Consider the following 22656-nt stretch of genomic DNA (forward strand, 5'->3'; position numbering starts at 1 on the left):
GTCAGAATTCCCAAACTCCCACCTTGGCTGGTTGGAGAATTCTGGGAGTTGAAGTCCACATTATGGTATTACCAAAAGAGACTAACTTTCATTCTCTGAGTTTCATTCATACCAGAGACCAGCATTATGATCAGGTAGTGTAAACATTGTTTCCCAAGAGTTATTCTGATGTAAGATAGGCAGCCTATAAATGTTATAAACACACAAACAAACTTATGGCTGGTCATAAATCCCTTCTTATAGCCCAGTCATAATTTCCAAGGGTCGCTGAGCAAAAGTTTCTAATTCAAGGATTACTATCACTCAATGACCTGTTACGTTATTTCAACAAATTATCTTTTGTAATTTCATAATTTTCATCTTAATAGGAATATTTTAGGAGATTTTTGAACGTATTTTAATATATATAACAATATTTAAGCCTATTTAAATGTCCCTGTTATGATAGGTAATGGATTTATGTGTCTTTACCCAAACAAAAACCTCTTTTATTCAATTTTAGGTAATTTATACAAGTTTGGGAAGCATTGGGTAATGAATAGGACATAGAACATAGAATAACAGAGTTAGAAGGGACCTTGGAGGTCTTCTAGTCCAACCCCCTCCTCAGCAGGAGACCCTATACACGTGATGGTGAACCTATGGCACGCATATGGCACGTATTTACCTTTTTTATTAATTATTCATTTCTTATCCTATCTTACTATAAATCTTGCTGGAATCTTCTCCTTCACCCATACCACAAAGAACAGAAGGTTGGACTATATGGAGTGTAAGATCCCTTTTGATTCTATGAATCTATAATTTGGCTTTATTTCATCTTCGTCATATAATTTAACTCATAATTAAAAGAGGTTCTTCTGACTTGCCTGGAAAGTTTTCTGAAGCTGTTGTTAGTTTTGGGGAAGAAGAACTCTTTTCACAGGAATTTTATGCCCTAGTTATCTCCTTATTTAACTAGTGTAATGCATCCTACATAGAGCTGCCCTTGAAGACAATTCAGAAGCTTCAGTGATGCAGAATAGAGGGGCAGTGGCAGTTATATGTGTTTCTAGAATTGCAATGTTACATCTCTTCCCTCAAGAAGATGCTGATTTTAATCTTTAAAGCCCTTCATGGCATGGGACTGGGTTATCTGAGGGACCACCTTTCCGTGATTATATCTGCCTGTCCTATCAGGTCTAGCAGAGAAGGCATGCTGTGGCTTCTGTCCATGAGGGATCTATGCTAGGTGAGTCAAGGAGGCAGGCCATCTCTGCAGTGGCACCTGCCTTATAAAACATCCTCCCCCACAAAGCAAGGTGAGATCCATCACTGTTAATGTTCAGAAAGACTTGGCTTTGTTATCAGGTCTGGGGGTACCAGGGAACCTGTGAAATATTACAATGACTCTGTAACTGTGGCTGATACATTCTCACCTGCACTATGTGGTTTTATTTTCTTAATAATGACTGTTTTGCATTTTTTTTAAAATTTGATTTATATGCCGCCCTTCTCCAGAGACTCAGGGCGGCTTACAATGCGTTAAGCAATAGCCTTCATACTTTTGTATATTTATAGAAAGTCAGCTTATTGCCCCCACAAACTGGGTCCTCATTTCACCTACCTTAGAAAGGATGGAAGGCTGAGTCAACCTTGAGCCTTGGCGAGATTCGAACCAGCAGAAATTGCAGGCAGCTGTGTTAATTACAGGGTGCACTAAACCCCTGTACTATCAAGGCTCATTTTAATTATGATTGTTTTAATGTATTTATTGTTTTAGTTAATTGTTCTGACCATTGACTTTTTGATGTAGCCATATAAAGTAGTCATATGAAATTGACAAAGATAAATAAATGCCACTAGCACTAAAATCAGAAGATTGCAAAATGTAGGTGAGTCGTTTTCAGAAAACCACTGGCTATTATTTGCAGCCAGTTGGGTTTCAAGATCAAGTGTTTGCTCACTGCATACAAATACCCTGGTTTTTCCCTATTGGTGTTGTAATTGTTTGAATTCCACTACTAAAAATAATTTTAACAGTAGAATAAATACTGACAAAAGAACAGTCCTTAAAGAGCCAGGTTCATTTTTAAAAAAAAAGGATAAGAGGAAATCAAAGTGTGACTCTGATTCTGGAACATGTTATCTTTTAACTAGTTGGACAAAGACACCTAAATTTACCTGGTGTATATAGAAAGTAGCATCTAGCCCAACCACCTACAATTGGGAGAAATGAATTATGTTAAACACTGACAACTTGAAAAAATGATTAAAGGGTAGCACAAGAGCTTTCTTAAGACCCCTGGATTGCATTTTTTCAAAATAGAAGATTATAATTTAAAGACACATTTGCATAAGAGGTTTCCTCCCTTTTAACCTATGTGAAATTTCTTGTGCAAAACATCTAGTTGGTTTAGAAGTGTCCAGCCATTGCTTTTTTCTGACTTCTCGGTTTTAGCTAATGAAAAAAGGAGTATCCTGACTAGATGGTAAGATTATTGAAAATGTATATATATATATGATTGCTTATGTATTTTGTATCAGGGCAACCTGGTCTACCAAAATATAGGATGGAGCATACTGCTTCCGCTTTCACCTTTCAGCCCCAGTCCAGGAGCCTTCGCAGTCAGTTGCTTTCATGATAAATTATTTTTGTGTTAAATTTATAGTTACCGGCAGAGAAGTAAAGGGAGACTAGTGTAGATCTATTTCAAGCTATTTAGTTTTCATCAGCTAGCTGGTTCACCCAGGTTTGAATCCCAGAAGTATACGGCTAGCTGACGAGAGCTAAACAGCTTGAAATAGATCTATACTAGTCTCCCGTTATTTCTTTCTTGGTAAATATAAATTTAACATATTAATGCTTATCTTTGCAAAATTTCTGGAGTATTTTGTAAATGCAAGGAATTTATACTTTTATAATTTTCATGCTCAGCATGTGTCTTTAATATTTGTGTTAAGAATTAAAAATTGATAATTTGGTACTTAACAAACTGTTTTCTCTATGTTCTGGCAATAGGTTTGGAAGAATGAATTCGAAAGTGCTCTATTCTCTTGTAGCAATAGGCATCACCATCATTATTATTTTAGTCTTGAATTTCCGAAATGCAGGGAAAAAACCCACAAATTGTGAGTGTTTTTCCCAGACAAAGGAGCAAGAGGAAGGTGGTCAGGATTGTGGCAGTCAGGTATTTCAAGATTTAACCCCGGAAGAGATAATGCAAGTAAAGAGGTATTTACAGTCCAACCTGGGAGTGCCATTGGTGGAGGCGCCTCAAGCCCAGCCATCAGATAATTGCATCTATTTGATCACCTTGCAGCTCCCTCCCAAAGCACAAGTATTACAATTCTTAGATCATCAAGGTTCTAGACCAGCCCGGGAAGCTCTGGCTGTGGTCCATTTTGGAAATCAGCTGGACCCCAATGTGACAGAATTTGTGGTGGGTCCACTTCCAGAACCAACATATCATCAAGATATCACGGCACAAAAATATGGACAGAAACTGTTTTATTCTCAAAGATTTGTTTTTGCAAATGAGTTTAATGAAATCAATGAATTTTTAAAGGACGAATATCCCAAGGCTCCAAATTTCATGCAAGAGGTTCTAAATTACAATGGAAGCAATATTCAGTACATTCATCAATTGCTACCGGGACTTAAATCAGGAGATCGCAAAATGTGGGTGAGTCATTTCCAGAATGTGACTGGCTATTATTTGCATCCCATTGGGCTTGAGGTCCAAGTGGATCATAGTAGCTTGGATGTTTCTGGGTGGAAGGTAATAAAAGTGTTTTATAATGGACAATACTTTGAAGATATGGAGGACCTTGAGAAACAATTCAATATGGGAAAGATTAGAGTAGAAAAGGTTAAAGAGGCCCCTATTGATGGGGGCTACTCTTCACTGAAGCAGAGGGTACCACCAAAAGATCCAGGCCCTTTGCAATATGAACCTCATGGACCACGCTATAGGATTCAGAATAATCAAGTCACATTTCTGAACTGGAGATTTGCGTTTGGAATTGATGCAAGCAGGGGTCCACGTATCTTTGATGTCAGGTTTAATGGAGAAAGAATAATATATGAGTTAAGTTTGCAAGAAGCAAGTGCTATCTATGGCTCCAACAGTCCTACTTCCATGTTGATCAGATACATGAATGTGGGTTTTGGACTTGGATCATTTATCTTTCCACTTACCCAGGGAGTAGATTGTCCTTATTTATCCAGTTACTTGGACTGGCACTTTTTTTACGATAGTTCATTACCTGTTAGCCGTAAAAATGCTATCTGCATCTTTGAGCAGAATGCTGAATTACCCATACGAAGACATTATGAAAGCATCCAGTCTCCTTTTTATGGAGGGTTGGCAGATTCAAATCTGGTGTTCCGAACCATATCTTCAGTTGGCAACTATGACTATGTCTGGGATTTTATTTTTCACCAAAATGGAGCTGTTGGTGTTCAGGTCCATGTCAGTGGGTACATTGAAACTTCATTTTATTTTGGTGATGCCAGCGACTTTGGCAATAGAGTCCAAGAAAGAGTGCTTGGAATAATTCTCACCCACAATATTCATTTCAAGGTGGATTTGGATATCGGTGGTAAGTAGGAGAAATGTCTGCAACTTTCAAAGAAATTTATTGGTTCTTTACTCCTTTCTTAGAATTTTTATAATGACTGTAAAAATTATAATGAAGAAAGATTCAAAAGTATGCTTACTGTTCTCAGTAATGTTCTTTAACAATTTTGGAGAAGATAGAGGGTTTTTTTTAAAAAAAATTAAGAATATTTATTTCACTATTGGTCTGCTATGAAAACTTAATTCAAGTACAATTTGCACTGTCATAATAAGAAAATATGATCAACAGATTTTCTCAACAAAATATCATGACATTTAATTTATTGCAGTTATGTCTTCATACATTTTGGGGGCTAAATCTGGAAATTAGTTGATTTTCAGGTGCTTTTGGAACTAAAAGTTGCTTTCAAGACAGATAATACCAAAAATCCTTTATAGATTAATTAGAATGCAGAATAACAGAGATGGGAGAGATCTTGGAGGTCTTCTAGTCCAACCCTCTGCTCAGGCAGGAAACGCTGTACCATTTCAAACTAATGGTTGTCTAATTTCTTCTTAAAACTTCCAAATGTCCTCATTCTCATCCCTGAGTCTTTTTTTTTTAAAAAAATGATGTCATAAAATGGGTCATGGGTGATCTCTGTTTAGTGCTTTAGTTTTAAAGAATAAGCTCTGAGGTAATAATAATAAAATAATAGTGACTGATCATCCACACATAGTAAACTTCAGCCAGTTTGGTCTAGTGGTTAAGGCAACAGATTAGAAAGCAGGAAACCATGAATTCTGGTCCCACCTTAGCCATGAAAGCCTGCAGGGTGGCCTTGGGCCGGTCATTCGCTCTCATCCCAATTCACCTCACAGGGCTGTTGTGGGGAAAATAGAAGGAGGAAGGAATATTAGATATATTCACACCTTGAATTGTTTATAATAAAATAATAGAAAGTGGGATATGAATAAAAAACCTTGGAGGTGATTAATTCTGTAAGTCAAGCAGGTCTTCATGTCATCAGGTTCCTTCAGCTATAGTGCATTTCATATGGGCAGTTGTTCAATTCCCATAATCTCAAAGTTAGCAGGGCCTGATACGGAAAGCTCCATCTTCAAAAGTTTCCACTGAAATCTGTTATCAGGAAACCTAATGAATGAGTCTTGCAGGTCAGAAGAAATTTTCCATCGAAGATCATATAGTGTCATGTGCAAACAGCAGACCCATATACTGTATGAAGAGTTCAGTTAAAGTTTTCTTGCTCAAGCCTATGCACAGGAATCTACTCAGACTCACACTTTATGATGAGACTAGATAAGGTTCAACAACATTCAAGGTGAGGGAGGGTTGTCGGACTTTACAGTCTTGTGCCCATGTAGGGATTCCAGACTAATTCTTCATTTGACTCCTCCTCTTGGTTTGGCCAGTCTCTCTCCTATATACAGCTGAAACAATGACCACCTAGATCAGGAGGCTGTCTTGGCCTTGTTTCTGATCCAGCAAGAAGCAATGGCTAGCTTGATTTGAAGATGAAGTTGAAAGCCAGAAAATATTTCTATGAAAATATTTCATAGAAATTAGCATTTCTAAACAAACATTATTTCACTCTATTTCTTGGGTCCGATTCTATTCCTATTTCTTTCTATTACATAGACACATTCTCTCTGTCATATTCTTTTTTAGCACTGTCTCATTTTGAATGCTGATGTTTTATGATCCCATAAAACTCTTTTTCCAATGCAACAAAGTGAAAGTTATTATAGTGTATATAAAGAATAGAATAGAATAGAATAGAATAGAATAGAATAGAATAGAATAGAATAGAATAGAATAGAATAGAATTCTTATTGGCCTTGTGTGATTGGACACACAAGGAATTTGTCTTGGTGCATATGCTCTCAGTGTACATAAAGAAAAGATACGTTCATCAAGAATCATAAGGTACAACACTTAATGATAGTCATAGGATAAGCAATCAGGAAATAATATCAATATAAATCGTAAGGATACAAGCAACAAAATTACAGTTATACAGTCATAAGTGGAAGGAGATGGGAACAATGAGAAGATTAATAGTAGTGCAGATTTAGTAAATAGTTTGACAGTGTTGAGGGAATTATTTGTTTAGCAGAGTGATGGTGTTCAGGAAAAAAACTGTTGTTGTGTCTAATTGTTCTGGTGTGCAGTGCTCTATAGCGTCGTTTTGAGTATAGGAGTTGAAACAGTTTATGTTCAGGATGCAAGGGGTCTGTAAATATTTCCACAGCCCTCTTTTTGATTCGTGCAGTATACAGGTCCTCAGTGGAAGGCAGGTTGGTAACAATTGTTTTTTCTGCAGTTCTAATTATCCTCTGAAGTCTGTATCTGTCTTGTTGGGTTGCAGAGCCAAACCAGACAGTTATAGAGGTGCAGATGAGACTCAATAACTTCTCTGTAGAACTGTATCAGCATCTCCTTGGGCAGTTTGAGCTTTCTGAGTTGGTGCAGAAAGAACTTCTTTGTTGCGCTTTTTTGATGACGTTTTTGATGTTAGCTATCCATTTTAGATCTTGCGATATGGTAGAAGCTAGAAATTTGAAGTTCTCTACTGTTGATACTGTGTTGTCTAGTATTGTGAGAGGTGGAAATATGGAAGGGTTTCTCCTAAAGTCTACCACCATTTCTACAATTTTGAATGTGTTCAGTTCCAGATTGTTCCAGTCACACCACAAGGCTACTGTAGTTGTTCAACCTCCCATCTGTATGTCGATTTATCATTGTCTCGAATGAGACCGATCCCTGTTGTGTCATCTGCGAACTTCAGTAGTTTAACAGATGGATTGTTAGAGATGCAGTCATTCGTATACAGAGAGAAGAGAAGTGGGGAGAGCACACAGCCTGGGGGGCCCCTGTGCTAATTGTACAGGTATCTGATACAATTTTGTTTAGCTTCACCTGCTGCTTCCTGTTTGTTAGGGAGCTTATGATCCACTTAATAAACCATTAACCCGAAATGTTTCAGTCTCGAATTCAGTTTTATCATTTTTGGTTTAGGTCATTGTTCAGATGGTGCTATTTAATGAACCAGCTGCTGTTTATTAAAATTTCAAAGGTTGTTTTTTCACATTGAGTTACATTGTTCATATTCAGTCTGGAAAACTAATCCTGCATATCCTTATCACAATTTCATCTCCATGTCAGCAAAGCTTTAGGATATAAATAACATTGATTTTAAGAAGCTGAATATACAACAGGAATAATTTGGTTTATCATTAATTGCTCAGATTCTAATTACTATACTGATTTTCTTTCTGAGGTGTGGAAAATACCTTGGTTGGCAATGACATGGCTTTTGAAACCACACAGGCCCCTTGGAGCCCAGAAGATAAGATCCATCGGATGAAGATGGTGAGGAAAGTTTTGGACACTGAGAACAAGGCGGCATTCCGTCTCCATGACAACATGCCCAGATACATTTATTTTGCATCCAACTGCACAAACAAATGGGGCTATAAGCAAGGCTATCGGATCCAGATGGTCAGCTTTTCTGGAGACCATCTGCCAGAGTCAGATCCAATGGAGCCAGGCCTCAGCTGGGGTCGGTAAGTGACTATTTCTAAGTCCAGAAGTAAAATGGATTCACCCATGTCTTTCGGTTTCAGCACCTTGAATAAGATTTATTCGTTTTAAAGCAGAGGTGGGTTTCAGCAGGTTCTGACCAGTTCTGTAGAACCAGTAGCAAAAATTTTGAGTAGTTCAGAGAACCTGTAAATATCACATCTGACTGGCCCCGCCCCCATCTATTCGCTGCCTCCCGAGTCCCAGCTGATCAGGAGGAAATGGGGATTTTGCAGAAACCTTTCCCTGGAGTGGGGAGGGAATGGAGATTTTACAGTATCCTTCCCCTGCCACGCCCACCAAACCATGTCCACCAAGCCCATCAAGCCACACCTACAGAATTGGTAGTAAAAAAATTTGAAACCCACCACTGTTTTAAAGAAATGTATATATCTATTTCTTGGCTTCTGTTAGGCCTCATTGCAGCTGATATGTTTAAAAAGTCTGAATATTGATAAAATATTTGCTAGAGAAAATCTTTCCAATTGCAGTACTTAACAATAGAGTATATAATGGAACAAAGTGCTATCCAAACTCTGCAGAATTTCTTCTTGGTAATATTCCTCACTACCATTCATGACAGATGTTTCAAGTCCCAGAACTTCTTTTTATTAAAAATTCATTATTGGCTTGCATAGAAATACGTAATTCCTTTGACAAATATAACATGTTTGGGTTGTAATCTATAATCACATTTGAAAGAATAGTTAATAGTTAAAAACAGACCTTAGTCTGACAGCTATTACTGAGCTTGATCTACAAAAAATCCTACAGATCCAGAAGTTTCCACATGCATGGAAATAAACGTAGGTTTATAGAAATAAAATTGAGATTGAGTTTTAGTAAATCTAAGTGATATAAATGAAAGGTAAAACTGTGGCCTGAAATACATTTTTAATTTATCCTATTATCCTAGCTCTAACCATATCTGGAGTAGGCAGACCAAGCTATTGGAGGCCATCCATAATTTACTCCCTTATCCATTTTCTATAATAGATTTTACAAGTCTCCTTCAACAACATTGAAAATTTCAAATTGCTCTGGCTGAGTATTGAAGAAACCCAAGCCATGTTATTATAAATTTGTATTTTTGCAGTTCTGGACCAAATCTGAGATGCTCCTGGTAAATTTTAATCTCCTGAATTTGGGGTCAGTATATTTAATGAACTATATACCAGGATGGAGATCCATGATACCTGCTAGGTTGGCAGAGATCACCACAGTGATCTTAGGATTCTGCAACTCATCTACGGAATTACACATGGCAGTTCAAGTGTAAAATCAACTTAAAACTCATTTGTAGTTTAATAATGAATTATAACAATGATAGCCCTATATTTTTATAATTAAGCTATCATGGAATAGCATTCTGTCATTATATTGTCTTTCAAGATCTATGCCTGGAACAATAATCTCTTAAGATCTTAAGAAGAGAAATAATAAATCTTAATAATTAATAAGAAATAAGAAATGCAAGTCCTTTTGTTTTTCCTTTTAGTTATAAACTAGCTGTTACAAAGAGGAAAGAAAATGAACCTTTCAGCACCACTGCCTACAATCAGGTTGACCCTTGGAATCCTCCTGTGGTCTTTGCTGACTTCATAAACAATGAGAGCATTGTCAATGAGGTAAGTGAAGATGGACCCCACCTAGCAGTGAAGCACCTTGCAGGTTATTATCCCATAATTCTGCAGAATGGATATAAGGTCTTTGCTAACAATATTGTACTCCCAGTTTTCCATTTCTACACATCCCTAAATCTGAGTAGACAAACAAAAAAATCATATTGTCATATTACGCCCTAAATTATCTGCTGTTTTGCTTAACAAACTTAGTTTCTTTCAATCCATTCCTGTGCTACCTTTCTGTTTAACAGGTCTTTTCCCTAAGGTAGCACAATAATATTATCCCTTTTCCTTTCACAGGATCTGGTTGCTTGGATCAATACTGGCTTTCTCCATATTCCACATTCTGAGGATATACCCAATACTGCAACCCTTGGGAATGTGGTGGGTTTCTTCTTGAGACCCTACAATTATTTTGATGATGACCCTTCCATGTGTTCTCCAGACAGTGTTTTCATCGGTCAACAGGATCCCAATACCTGTGAAATCAATCAATAACATTTGGCAAAAATGCCAAATTTTTCATTATTACCCATTTCCCTCTTCCACTTATGGTTTTTTTCAAACTTGACAACTTTCTAATGTCTTTTACTTTTTGACAGTGAATTTGAATTTGGAAATAAACAATAAATTTGTACCACAGTCAGCTAACACCTGGGGGTTTCTGCACATCTGCACAGTATTTTTGAAATCAGAATTTTAGACTATGTGTATCAGGGATGAAATGTTCCCAGTTCAGACCGGCTCGGGAGAGTAGGTAGCGATGGTGGCGGGCAGTTTGGAGAACCGATAGCAAAAATCCCAGCCCCCCGCCCCCCATGCCCAGCTGAGCCATGCGATCATCAGAGGCTTTTTTTCTTTTAAATGCCTCTGACGATCCAAGCTCTGACGACCCCAGCTGAGTTGCCTGATTGGCAAACCCTCTGACGATCAGGCAACTCATCTGAGATCGTCAGAGTCTTTTGAAAGCATTTTTTTACATGGTTATACATGTAAAAAATGGTTTTAAAAGTAAAAAAAAAATTTGGCCACGCCCACCCAGTCACATTACCCACCACCACCAAGCCACATCCACAGAACCGGTAGTAACAAATTTTAGATTTCATCACTGATCTGTATGTATTATATTAATCTGTATCTCAACAATACTTTTGGTTTTTGCTTAGAAATTCGTGGGTATAATTTATCTTACTTGCTAGTGTTCTACAATTTTCTTTTTCTTTCTCTCTTCTTCCTTCTGCATAATTAATGGACATTTTTTCTAATTATTGTTACCCTTTATCTGTTTTATAAGATACCTTTAAGAAGAAGGTAAACTCAGTTGGCATTATGGACTAGATGACCTCCAAGGTCCCTTCCAACTCACTGTTACTATGACAAATGTGAACTGAATGTTATTTGAAAATGTTTGTTTAAAGATATGGAATAAAGTTTAAAGAGATATGTTTAGATGGGAGAAACTATAGTTGATTTTGCTGGGAAGCATTTTTATACCTAGTTACAAATACACCACCTGTTTTAACAATCAATGCACCATTTAAACTATGGCAGAAAACCATAATTTAAATAGCAGGGAATTTCTTTGGCACTGGAATAAAACATGATTACATAATGTTACAAGATGTGAAGGAAAGAGGGGGACTGGGTTTAACTGATTTGAAATTGCATTTTGTTGTTTGATTTTGAAAAAAGAGTGCATGTTGCTGAGAAATAGAAGGCTTCTGGAGTCAGAAGGTCATGACGTGAGATTTTGGATAGCATGGCTACTTGTGCTACAATAAAATTAATGCTTTTATGGCAAATCTAAATGGATTTTGTATATGAATTTATCATCTATTTTTAAAAAGTATTTATGTTAAAAAATTAAAAACAGAGGATCTTTAATATTCTTGATGCTACATTTACAGTGACACATCATTGTGGGAGGCATTATCCTGGCATTATAAAAGGAGATATTGGTTCCCCCCCACACCCAATAAGAAATCATCCCTGGAGCCTGCCTGCCTGGAAAATTTTTGTCCAATTTCTCACATTCCTTTTAAGGTAAAAAGGTGATTACATGGCAGCTCCTGGAGAGCCCGGATGAAACTGATTATCTGGACTCCATTCAGTAGGGTTTCAGACCTGGTTGTAGGAGAAAAAACTCTGTATTTTGTGCTTGAAGATGATCTCTGGGGAGAGCAGGATGTTGTGCATCATGAGGCCCTCCGTTCTATCACTCATGGCCTAATCATCTCGCATTTGAATTATTGAAACATACTCTACATGGGGCTACCTTTGGAAGCTACAGCTGTTACAGAATGCAGAGGCATGGATAGTTCTGGTGGCCATTAGGGTGGTGCATGTATGCTGTTATGCAAGCTGCATTGGTTGCTGGGTTGCTGTTGAGTCCAAGTCAAAGTATTAGTTATCGCTTCCATAGCCTTCATGGCATGGGGCGAGGTTATTTGAGGAACCATCTCACCATAATGAGATTGGTTCATTCTATTCTCTTGGGTTCTGTGAACTCCAACAGCCAAGGAATTTAGCTTAGCTTGGAGAAGAGATTCTCTATCATGCCACCTGCTCTCTGGAGCATTTTGTCACTGTGGTGAGATCGGTCTCCACCTTCTGGCCTTCCTTCTTCTTCTTCTTGTGCCATATTATGCATGACAAACTACTGTTGAAACTAAGTACAGCATCTCCGGATCCCTGCACAAGTGGATAGCCTCATTCTTGTCCAACAGGCAAAAATAAATAGTCAAAATAGGAAGGGCCCAATCAAATCTGGCACCTGTTAACAGCGGTGTCCCCCAAGGCAGCATTTTAGGACCCACACTCTTTCTGCTTTACATCAATGACCTATAAGATTATATTAAAAGCAGCTGTGTCCCCTTCGCTGATGATGTAAAATTATTTAACACCACTGACAATGCTGCTGCCCTACAAAGTGACATTGACTATGTGTCAGAATGATTGTGTATTTGGCAGCTCCAAATCTCAACTAATAAATGCTCTGTCCTGCACATTGGCAAAAAAAATCAGAACACCAAATACACCAAATGCTGGGTGGAAACGATCTTGTAGATGACCCTCACTTTGTCAAGGACCTAGGAGTACTCATCTCAAACAATCTAAGCCCCAGAGCTCACTGTAACAGCATTACCAAAAAGGCATTAAGAGTTGTTAACCTAATCTTGCAAAGCTTCTTCTCTGGTAACATTGTGTTGCTAACTAGGGCATACAAAACCTTTGCCAGACCAATTCTTGAATACAGCTCATCTGCCTGGAATCCACACTGTATATCGGATATTAACATGATTGAGCGGGTCCAGAGGTATTTCATGAAAAGGGTATTCCACTCCTCTACTTAAAATAGAATCTCTTATGCCACCAGACTTGAAATTCTGGGCTTGGACAATCTGGAACTGCGCTGCCTGCAGTCCGATCTGAGCATAATACACAAAATTGTCTGCTACAACATCTTACCTGTCAATGACTTCTTCAGCTTCAACCACAATAATACAGGGGCAAACAATTGATAAAAACTCAAAGTAAACTGCAACAGTGGTCAATGCCTGGAATGCTCTACCCGACTCCGTTGTTACAGCCTCAAACCCTCACAGCGTCAACCTCAAACTGTCTACCATGGACCTCACCCCATTCCTAAAAGGTCTGTAAAGGGGGCATGCATAAGTGCACTAGCATGCCTACCGTCCTTGTCTTTCTGTCCCCATTTATCTGTACTTACTTCCTTTGTTTATGTTTATGTTTATATCTATACCTGCTATCTTGTACATGTTTGACAAACAAAATAAATAAATAAAATAAATACATATCCATCATTGGATGTTGGCGATCATTTTGGCAATCCTATTTTTATCAACAGCCGCATGAAAAAGTGCTGCTGAGCCTTCCAGAAAGGCCTTAGAACCTGCTCTTTCTGTGTTTTATCAATGGTTAGATAATAAAGGTAGAAATTAGAAGTTGGAAGAATACTATTATATACAAGTAAAGAATATTATTATCATCATTATGTATATGTAAAATGACCCAGACAATAAACTGTTTACTAAATACTTATATATGTTAAAGAAAAATGTATAAATAAATAAATAAACTCTGCTCTTTCAATTGGCTTGAGGCCCTGATAGGGGTATGCTATGTTGGAGGTGATTGGTTGAGTGACAGACAAAAGCCCAATCATGTACTACCCATGCTCATTTAACCTTTATTAATGGTTGCTAATTTTAATTATTTTATTTTTATGTTTTTATGCAACTGTAAGCTGCCCAGAGTCACTCAGGATAGTGATATGGGTGGCATATAAATTAAATAAATACTGTTGGTCAGAAAAAATATATTCTGGACTCAAGAAAATGAGGTGACTTCACAGCTCCAAATTTTAGACTGTCTGATCATGCTAGAGGTTTAACATGAATTTCATAATGGATGATCTCTACTTATGCTTCTGTCATTTATCTTGTGATGTATCTGAATATTTGGAATAAATATAGGAAAATAATAATCTGGGCTTTTATTCAATGGTTATTTATATAAACATGAAGGATCCAAGAATTTCCCTCAGATGAGAGATAATCATTTATTCTGATTTGTTCTACATTTGATTAGTTTCAGTATCTTCAACAAGATACTGTTTGGTAGTAACATAACTGCTGAATCAAGGAGGAATATTGAGTTGTTTGATTGAATTTGACATTTTTCTAGTCATAATTTATAAGTGGAAGAAGAATATTAAATTTACTCGGAACATTATGCTCAGAGAGAATTGACATAATATATTTTATCTTTGGTATATCACTCTAGTTCTAATGCTAAAATGAATAATTCTTCCTCTAAAAACATTTGAAATGTAGTCAGCAGATTGGAGGCTTCCTTTTCCGTTCAGGGCTCAAGAGAATGAGGTGACTTCACAACTCCAAATTTTATTTATTTTATTTATTTTATTAAATTTCTATACCGCCCTACTCCCAAGGACTCAGAGCGGTGAATAGCCACAGGATAAAACACATAAATACAAAAATTTAAAATAGAATAAAAACGAATTAAATAATTTGGCTGAAAAAATTTAAAATGCCCCATAATTTAAAAACAAATTAAAATTTACATTTAAAAAGGGGAGAAGATTTAGCCCAGGCCAGCTTGATGAAATAGAAAGGTCTTAAGTGCGTGATGGAAGATGCACAGATCCGGGATCCTCCGTATCTCCGGGGGGAGCTCATTCCAGATCGTAGGTGCCCCCACAGAGAAGGGTCTCCCCCTAGGGGCCACTAGTCGACATTGTTTGGCCGACGGCACCCGGAGGAGCCCCTCTCTATGGGAGCGTACTGGCCGGTGGGAGGCTATTAGTGGTAGCAGGCGGTCCCATAGATAACCAGGTCCTAAGCCATGGAGCGCTTTAAAGGTGATAACCAAAACCTTGAAGCGCACTCGGAAGACCACCAGGAGCCAGTGCAGCTCGCGCAGGAGAGGTGTTACATGGGAACTCCACGTCGCTCCCATAACCACCCGTGCAGCTGCACTCTGCGCCAGTTGGAACCTCCGAGCACACCTGAAGGGGAGCCCCATGTAGAGAGCATTACAATAGTCCAGACGAGAGGTGATGAGGGCATGAGTGACTGTGTGTAAAGAGTCCCGATCTAGAAAGGAACGCAACTGGAGGATCAGGCGAACCTGATGAAAAATCCTCCCGGTCACAGCCGTCAAGTGCTCTTCTAAAGACAGCTGTGAATCCAGGAGGACGCCCAAGTTGCGAGCCCTTTAGACTGTATGATCACGCTAGACGTTTAACATGGATTTCATAATGGATGATCTCTTCGTATGCTTCTTTATCTCGTGATTTATCCGAATTGACACATAGAAATGAAACACATCTAAGAGAACATGCAGTCCAAAATTTCATTTCTAGAACTCATATTTTAACTTTTGTATAATTAGTGGAATGCATTATTGATTATTTAGACTGTAATAAGAAAATTCAATATGTGTCCAAATCATTTAAATTTAATGATAAATTTCAGGTTTGAATTAATCCTGTGTGAATATAAATAGATATTATATATACCTTACTCTTTAATTATTCCACTTTATTTGTTTTAATTATCAGGATGATGTTTGCTTTCCCCCCATTAAATAACAGAATTTTTTTTCCTATTGGTGTTCTATTAATTTGTATTCCACTTCTAAAAAGAATTTTAACAACAAATTTAATACCAACAAAATAACAGTTCTTAAAAGCAAGGTTCATTAAAAAGAAAAAAGCGATCAAAGGCAATAAAAATGAGAGTCTGGTTCTGGAACATATGTCATCCTTTAAATACTAGGACAAAGAGACATAAATTTACCTGTTGCACAAAGAGGGTAGCATCTAGCCCACCCAGAATTATGTTGAATTATGACAACTTGAAAAATGATTAAAGGTTGGGAAATGAGGTTTCCCAAGCTCTCTAAATTGCCTTTGTTTACAGTTTACAGTTTAAAGATACATTTGTATAAGAGACCTTCTCCTTTTTAACCTATGTATAATTTCCTTGGTCTCAACTTTTAGTCTGTTTAGAAGTGTCCAACCAGTGTTTTGGTCTGAGTCCACTTATCTTTGGTGTCAGGTTTAATGGAGAAAGGATAATCTATGAGTTAAGTTTGCAAGAAGCAAGCTCTATCTATGGCTCCAACACTCCTGCTTCCATGTTGACCAGATACATGGATGCCAGTTTAGGACTTGGATCTCATATCTTTCTACTCACTGAGGGTCTGGATTGTCCTTATTTATCCAGTTATTTGGATTCAAACTTTTTTCATGATACTTCATTACCTGTTAGCCATAAAAATGCTATCTGCATCTTTGAGCAGAATGCTGAGGTATCCATACGATGACATTATGAAAGTATGCAGTCTCCTTTTTATGGAGGGTTGGCAGATTCAAATCTGGTGTTCCAGACTATATCTACAGTTGATTTTTACTTTGGTGATGCCAGAGACTTTGGCAATAGAGTCCAAGAGTGGGTGCTGGGTCCAATTCATAGCCATAATATTCATTTCAAGGTGAATTTGGATATTGGTGGTAAGTAGAAAACATGTTTCTCACTTGCATGGAAATTATAGGCTTTCTGCCTCAATTTGGCTTTTTCAGAATTGTTCTAATGGTTACTATTCTCTTAGTAATGTTTTTGAACTTCAATTTAGGAGAAGAGTTTCTTTTAATGAAGAATATTTATTTCACTGTCTTGTCACAAAACATAGGGGAACAAAGGGGGACAGAAAAGGAGAAGGAAGGAAGATGGAAAGAGAGGGGGATGAGCAGGGAAAACATGAATTGGAGAAGGAGACAGCAGAATCAAGTGGAGAAGGAGGCAAAGTAAGGAGAGAAAGAGGTGAAGAGAGAAAGGGTGTGGCAGAAGGTATTATCAGCTTGCCATGATGCCAACCCACCACATGGCCCATGCATGTGAGCAAGCCAGTGACCAAAGGAGAGCTAGACATGCCAGAGGATGACCAAGATGGGCTAGGCGAGAGGTGTGCTGAGTGAGCAGAAGTGCACATGCCAGTGACTTAGGTGGGCTGCCTGCCAGAGTGAGCTACAGAGAGAGGGACATTGAGACTCTTGGTGAGTGATTGAGAGCAGGGAAGAACCTAATTGCCTGGAGAAAGGGACCCAGACTCTAGTGGCCCTTTGTGATGACCTGGGTACGGCATAGAGGTAACACAGGCAGCTGGCAGTTCGAACCACCCTTTTATTTATCCAAATTTCCCCAAACACTCCCACATTTCTGGCAAGTCCCAGAGCAAAGTGATCACACACACACACACACACACACACACACACACACACTCAAAGACCTTCTGGCTGCAAATAGTCCAACCCAACACTGTGAGCACCATGGCTGCAAAGTAAGAAATCTAGCAGGGCAAGTTGAGGAATCTAGAAAGTAAAGGAGCAAGGCAAGTAATCTAGAAATTCAGAAAGAATGCAAGAAATCCAGGAAAATTCAAACGTTGACACTCAACCACTCCATGAATTCAGTGTTTGTTCCTGAGAAATGCCCCTCCCCAGAGGGTCTCCTTAAGTCTCAGTCCCCAGGTGTGCCTTGTGAAGAGTGGTGGGGTGCTCTCCTCCCAAGTAGTCAGATCAGTCTGTGCTGTTCTTGCCTTCTCTCTACTCTCTGTGCTCACAGATCAGGAGGGGGTGGTTCTTGATCATTGCCTGAGCTCTGTCTCTCATGTTCACTGCTTAGCCTCTCCTGGTCATCCTGACCCCATTCCTACCTGCCTACAAACAGTCCCAATCCTAAAAGGTCCTGGCCTGACTGGGCCTGTTCCTCCTCATTTGCCTCCAAAGCCAACAAAGCTGCCCCCTTGATTTCCATCAGATTCCGTTTTGGCTCATCTTCCTTTGGAGATTCAGGCTCTGACGGGGGCATGACACCATTGCAGGGGGAAGCACTATATTAACATTGCCAAACAATAGCATTTGTAACAGCACTTAGATTTATATACCACTTCACAGTGCTTTACACCCTCTCTAAGCAATTTACAGAGTCAGCATATTGCCCCTAACAATCTGAATCCTCAATTTATCGATCTCAGAAGGATGGAAGGTTGAATCAGCCATTGAGAATTGAATTGCCGAAGTTTTGGCAGCCAGCAGTCAGCAGAAGTAGCCTGCAGTACTGCATTCTAACCACTGTGCCACCACGTAACAAACATTATTTCATAGCACAGGTAATCTCTGATTTACAACAGTTTGTTTAGTGATCATACAATGTTATGACAGCATTGAAAACAGTGACTTATGATTGTTTTTAACACTCATGAATACTGTTGCATCTCCATTGTCTTGTGATCAAAATTCAGACACTTGGTAACTGATTCATATTTATGATGATTGCAGTGTCCAGGGATCATGTAATCACCTTTTGCGACTCTCTGACACGCAAAATAAGTGGGGAAGCCAGATTCACTTAACCACCGTGTTACTAAGTTAACACCTGCAGTGATTAACAACTGTGACAAGAAGGGTCATAAAATGGGGCAAAATTCACTTAACAATTGTCTTGCTTAGCGATAGAATTTTTGGGCTCAGTCGAGGTTGTAAGTCGAGGACGACCTGTAGTTGTTAGGTCCAATTACTGTATATATTCCTATTCTTTTCTCTCTGTTACATAGATGCATTCTCTCTGCCATATTTTTTTCTAGCACGGACTCCTTTTAAATGCTGCTGCTTTCTGCTCAATGAGCCTGTAAAATTCTTTTGCCAATACCACAAAGGGAATGCTATTATTGGGTTTATAAGCATTCCTTTCATGAAGTTCCCGTATTTCTTGATAGACACACAACTTATGGCCCTTTTTTTCCTGCTGTGCCTCCACCTTATTGCTGAAAATTGTTGGTGTGGTTTTCTCGCATGCTGATGCAGCAAACACATGAACATGGAAGTGAAAATTCTAAGTCAAGGTCCCTTCTGAAGTAGAGAAGACGAATATATAGAAAATCCTTCTTTACTAATATGTAAAGACATTGTCAGTGAAAAGGGTGGGATTGTGTTACTTGAATGGCAAATATATATTTAAAAGACCTGAAGCTGACAAGTCCCAAGCTTGTTTCAGCTACACATTAGCTAATAAATAAAGGGGAATGCATAAAACTCTGTGAATGATTAGTTCTAATAAACAATTAACCGAAATATTTCACTTATGCAAAATCTTTAATTCAGTTTTATCATTTTACGTCGTTTTCAGATGGTGTTATTTAATGAGTTGCTATTTATTAAAATTGCAAAGGTTGTTTTCTCACACTGAGTTAGGGTGTTGATATTCAGCCTGAAAAACTAATTATGCATACTGCTATCACAACTTCATATCTAGGTCAGCAAAACATGAAAGTAGAAACAATCTTTATTTTTAAGAAGATGAAAATGCAATAGGAGTGGTCTGGTCCATCAACAGTACTAGTTGTTGTACTTGTTTTCTTTCTGAGGTGTGGAAAAAACCCTGCTTGGCAATGACATGGCTTTTGAGACCATACAGGCCCCTGAGAGAATGGCGTTTAGCAAATCCAAACAGTTGTGGCCTGAAAAACATTTAAAGTTTATATCAGCTATAATCATATCTGGAGTAGAAAGATTTGTCTATTGGTAGCCATGCATAATTTTCTCCCTTTTCGGATTTCTGCAATACCATCCAATGGTCCCCTTCAGAAACTATGCTGGTTTCAGCATGTCTTTCCAATGGTTCTGGTTGAGTATTGAAGAAATCTGAGCCATATCATTTTAAATGTGCACTCTTGTATTTCTGGACCTAATTTGAAGTGCTAAACTGAAATTTAATTTCCTATGTGGTTTGGGATCAGTATATTTAATCAACTCCCTGCCAGGATGGAAACATATGACACCTGATAGTTTGGCATAGTTCTCCACAGTAGTTTAGTGGTTCTGCAACTCATCTATGGAATTACGTATGGCAGTTCAAGCTTAAAATCATCTCAAATTTCATAAGTATTTTAGTAATGAGTTAGAACAATGAAGAACAATTCTTTCAAGTCAAGGATTAAGGCACCTGGAATCTAGGTTAACAAGCAATTGTTGCTAATGAAGAGTCCTGAGCTCTCTGCTCTTATTAAATACTAGGAACTCCAATGTTTCTTATTTGGAAAGACAAGACATTGGCAACACTTCTTGCAAAGAGCCTTGCAGAGCAGGGATGGGTTCTACTTATCTGTACTACCGGTTTGCCACGCACGTGCTCTTCTGCGCAAGTGCAGAAGTGTTTTGATGATGTTGGGGTCAGTGGGCGGAGCCTCCCACCGGTTTTACCACCGGTTCTATAGAACCTGTGCGAACCGGGGCAACCTACCACTGTTGCAGAGTATCCTTGCTCTGTTCTCCTTTGCACATGGTGAGCATTTGCACTGGCAGGTGCACAGGGAGTGGCATCTCAGACTCCCCTTTTTCTGAGACAAGTGGCAGTTGTGTCTCTTGAATGTCAGATGGTGTAACCTTCTTTGCCTGCAGCTGCTCAGGATTGCCTGGAAGTTCTGAGATTGGCTGCTCTCTGTTGGTTTCCTTATAAGAGTCTGAGCTATCTATGATAATAAACAGGTTTTCCAACCTTTCTGAAATGCATCTAGGAAAGTTTAACCCAGAATGAGGTGGGGTGGAGGTGGGGGGTGGGAAAGAACTGCATAATTGAAGACCTTCATCTTGAAGTGTGTGCAAATGAAATGGGGCAAAAGGAGAAAAGGAAATGGAAAGAAGCTCCTGTCTTGTTATATGAACAAAACCATACCAAGAAAGAAAAAGATGTTGGCAAATAATGAGCTGCTAATCATAGGAGATTAAATACAAGGCCTGTAAATACAGGCTTTGTAAGGATTTTCAGATAAGCTGCCAGTGTGAGAAGTTTGCACTGATTGCAATCAAATATTTCTGCTCTTTGGCATTGGTCATATACAATTGTACTGATATAGCCCAATTATGCAGGAGAAATTAATATAGAGTTCATTATTCCCCACTATAGAATATGAAACTCAGTTGCAATTCAAAGTACCATTGGATTACATAAATACCAGCCACAGGTGAAGCTGGATATCCTTCTGAAACAATAAACAAAACCATCCAGAAAAAGAAGCTAGGGGACATTGATGAGGAAATGTGTATAGAATTACTCTTAAATTACATCAATGTGTTGCAAAGTTCATCTATACCCAGTAGGTATTTATTAGGAACGAAGGAGGACATGTGTGAATATGGAGAGTTTCAGTCTTCCACGTCATTATTGTCTCAAAGGTGCTTTTTCCAGACAACTGGATTTTCTTGTTTTTCTTTGAAGACATTTTGCTTCTCATCCTAGAAGCTTCTTCAGCTCTGACTGGATAGTGGGGAAAGGATTTATAGGAATAGGAATATAAATCCTTCCATTCCCCACCATCCAGTCGGAGCTGAAGGAGCTTCTTGGATGAGAAGCGAAACATCTTCAAAGAAAAACAAGGAAGTCCAGTTGCCTCTTGAAAAAGCACCTTTATAGGAGGAGATGTGTGGTTCTTTCAATAAGAGTGTGGTTATAGCCAGCTATTGAGTTCCATGCATCCTTTTTGACTGAACGGAATTTGTTGCGTTCTGTTTTCTATGAATAGCATCCCATTTGTAATTTAAGATACCTGTGCAAAAGAAAGGGGAGAGATAAACAGCAGAGATAGAAAAGACAATTTATTGGTGGGAATTGTATCACTTGGTATGCACAACTGATACTTTAAACTTTTTTACAAAAAATCAGGTTTTGAATATATTTAAGACTGAGTTTGAAGTAGAATTGTGTAGAAATGATGAACTTGGAATTGCTAAAATGTATAAACTGTCATTAAAATTTGAAACAGAAAAACAACATGTGAAAGCCTATATAATAAAGAGGACTAAAAATGGTTATAATATTTATAATATATTACAATATTCAGATGAAACATTGTGAAACATATATGGTTGAAAGAATTGCACACATTTCACACATTTATTATAAATTCTGTTTGAAGTGGATTCTTGAAGATAAATAGATATATGTATATATAATTATATACATTTTAATTGAACACTACAGTGGGAAGTATTATATTATTCAAATCTTAAAGTATCCACTTCTAAAATGTTTGAGTTAGCTATGAATATATCCAGAAAAAACATGACCTATTTCAAATCTTCAAATCTTCCCAGGAAGAGGAACCCCTTGTTATCAAATTATTTATAATTATGTACTTCTTATAAATAAATCATGTGACCTGAAATATGGATGATGCAACATTTAACAGAATAAGAAAAAACCCCAACAACAAATAATTAAAAAATCCCACTCATACAATGGAATGAGGTTTCTTTCATCTATTTAATTTGATACATTTCTGC

At 38.1% G+C, this 22656-nt stretch overlaps 1 protein-coding gene across 1 annotated transcript; it reads left to right on the plus strand.

Annotated features, from left to right (window-relative positions):
- The first annotated feature begins 3 nt into the window (after window positions 1-3).
- LOC117678808 (primary amine oxidase, lung isozyme-like) lies at window positions 4-11575 on the plus strand. The gene is made up of 5 exons (XM_087872559.1): window positions 4-134; window positions 3002-4584; window positions 7844-8129; window positions 9644-9773; window positions 10071-11575. Exons 1-5 carry the CDS (start codon window positions 127-129, stop codon window positions 10266-10268), a joined length of 2205 nt encoding a protein of 734 aa, XP_087728685.1. The 5' UTR covers window positions 4-126; the 3' UTR covers window positions 10269-11575.
- Window positions 11576-22656: the final 11081 nt, after the last annotated feature.

Source organism: Pantherophis guttatus, chromosome 6, assembly GCF_059756535.1.
Source record: "Pantherophis guttatus breed Tessera chromosome 6, ASM5975653v1, whole genome shotgun sequence".
Lineage (NCBI taxonomy): Eukaryota > Metazoa > Chordata > Lepidosauria > Squamata > Colubridae > Pantherophis > Pantherophis guttatus.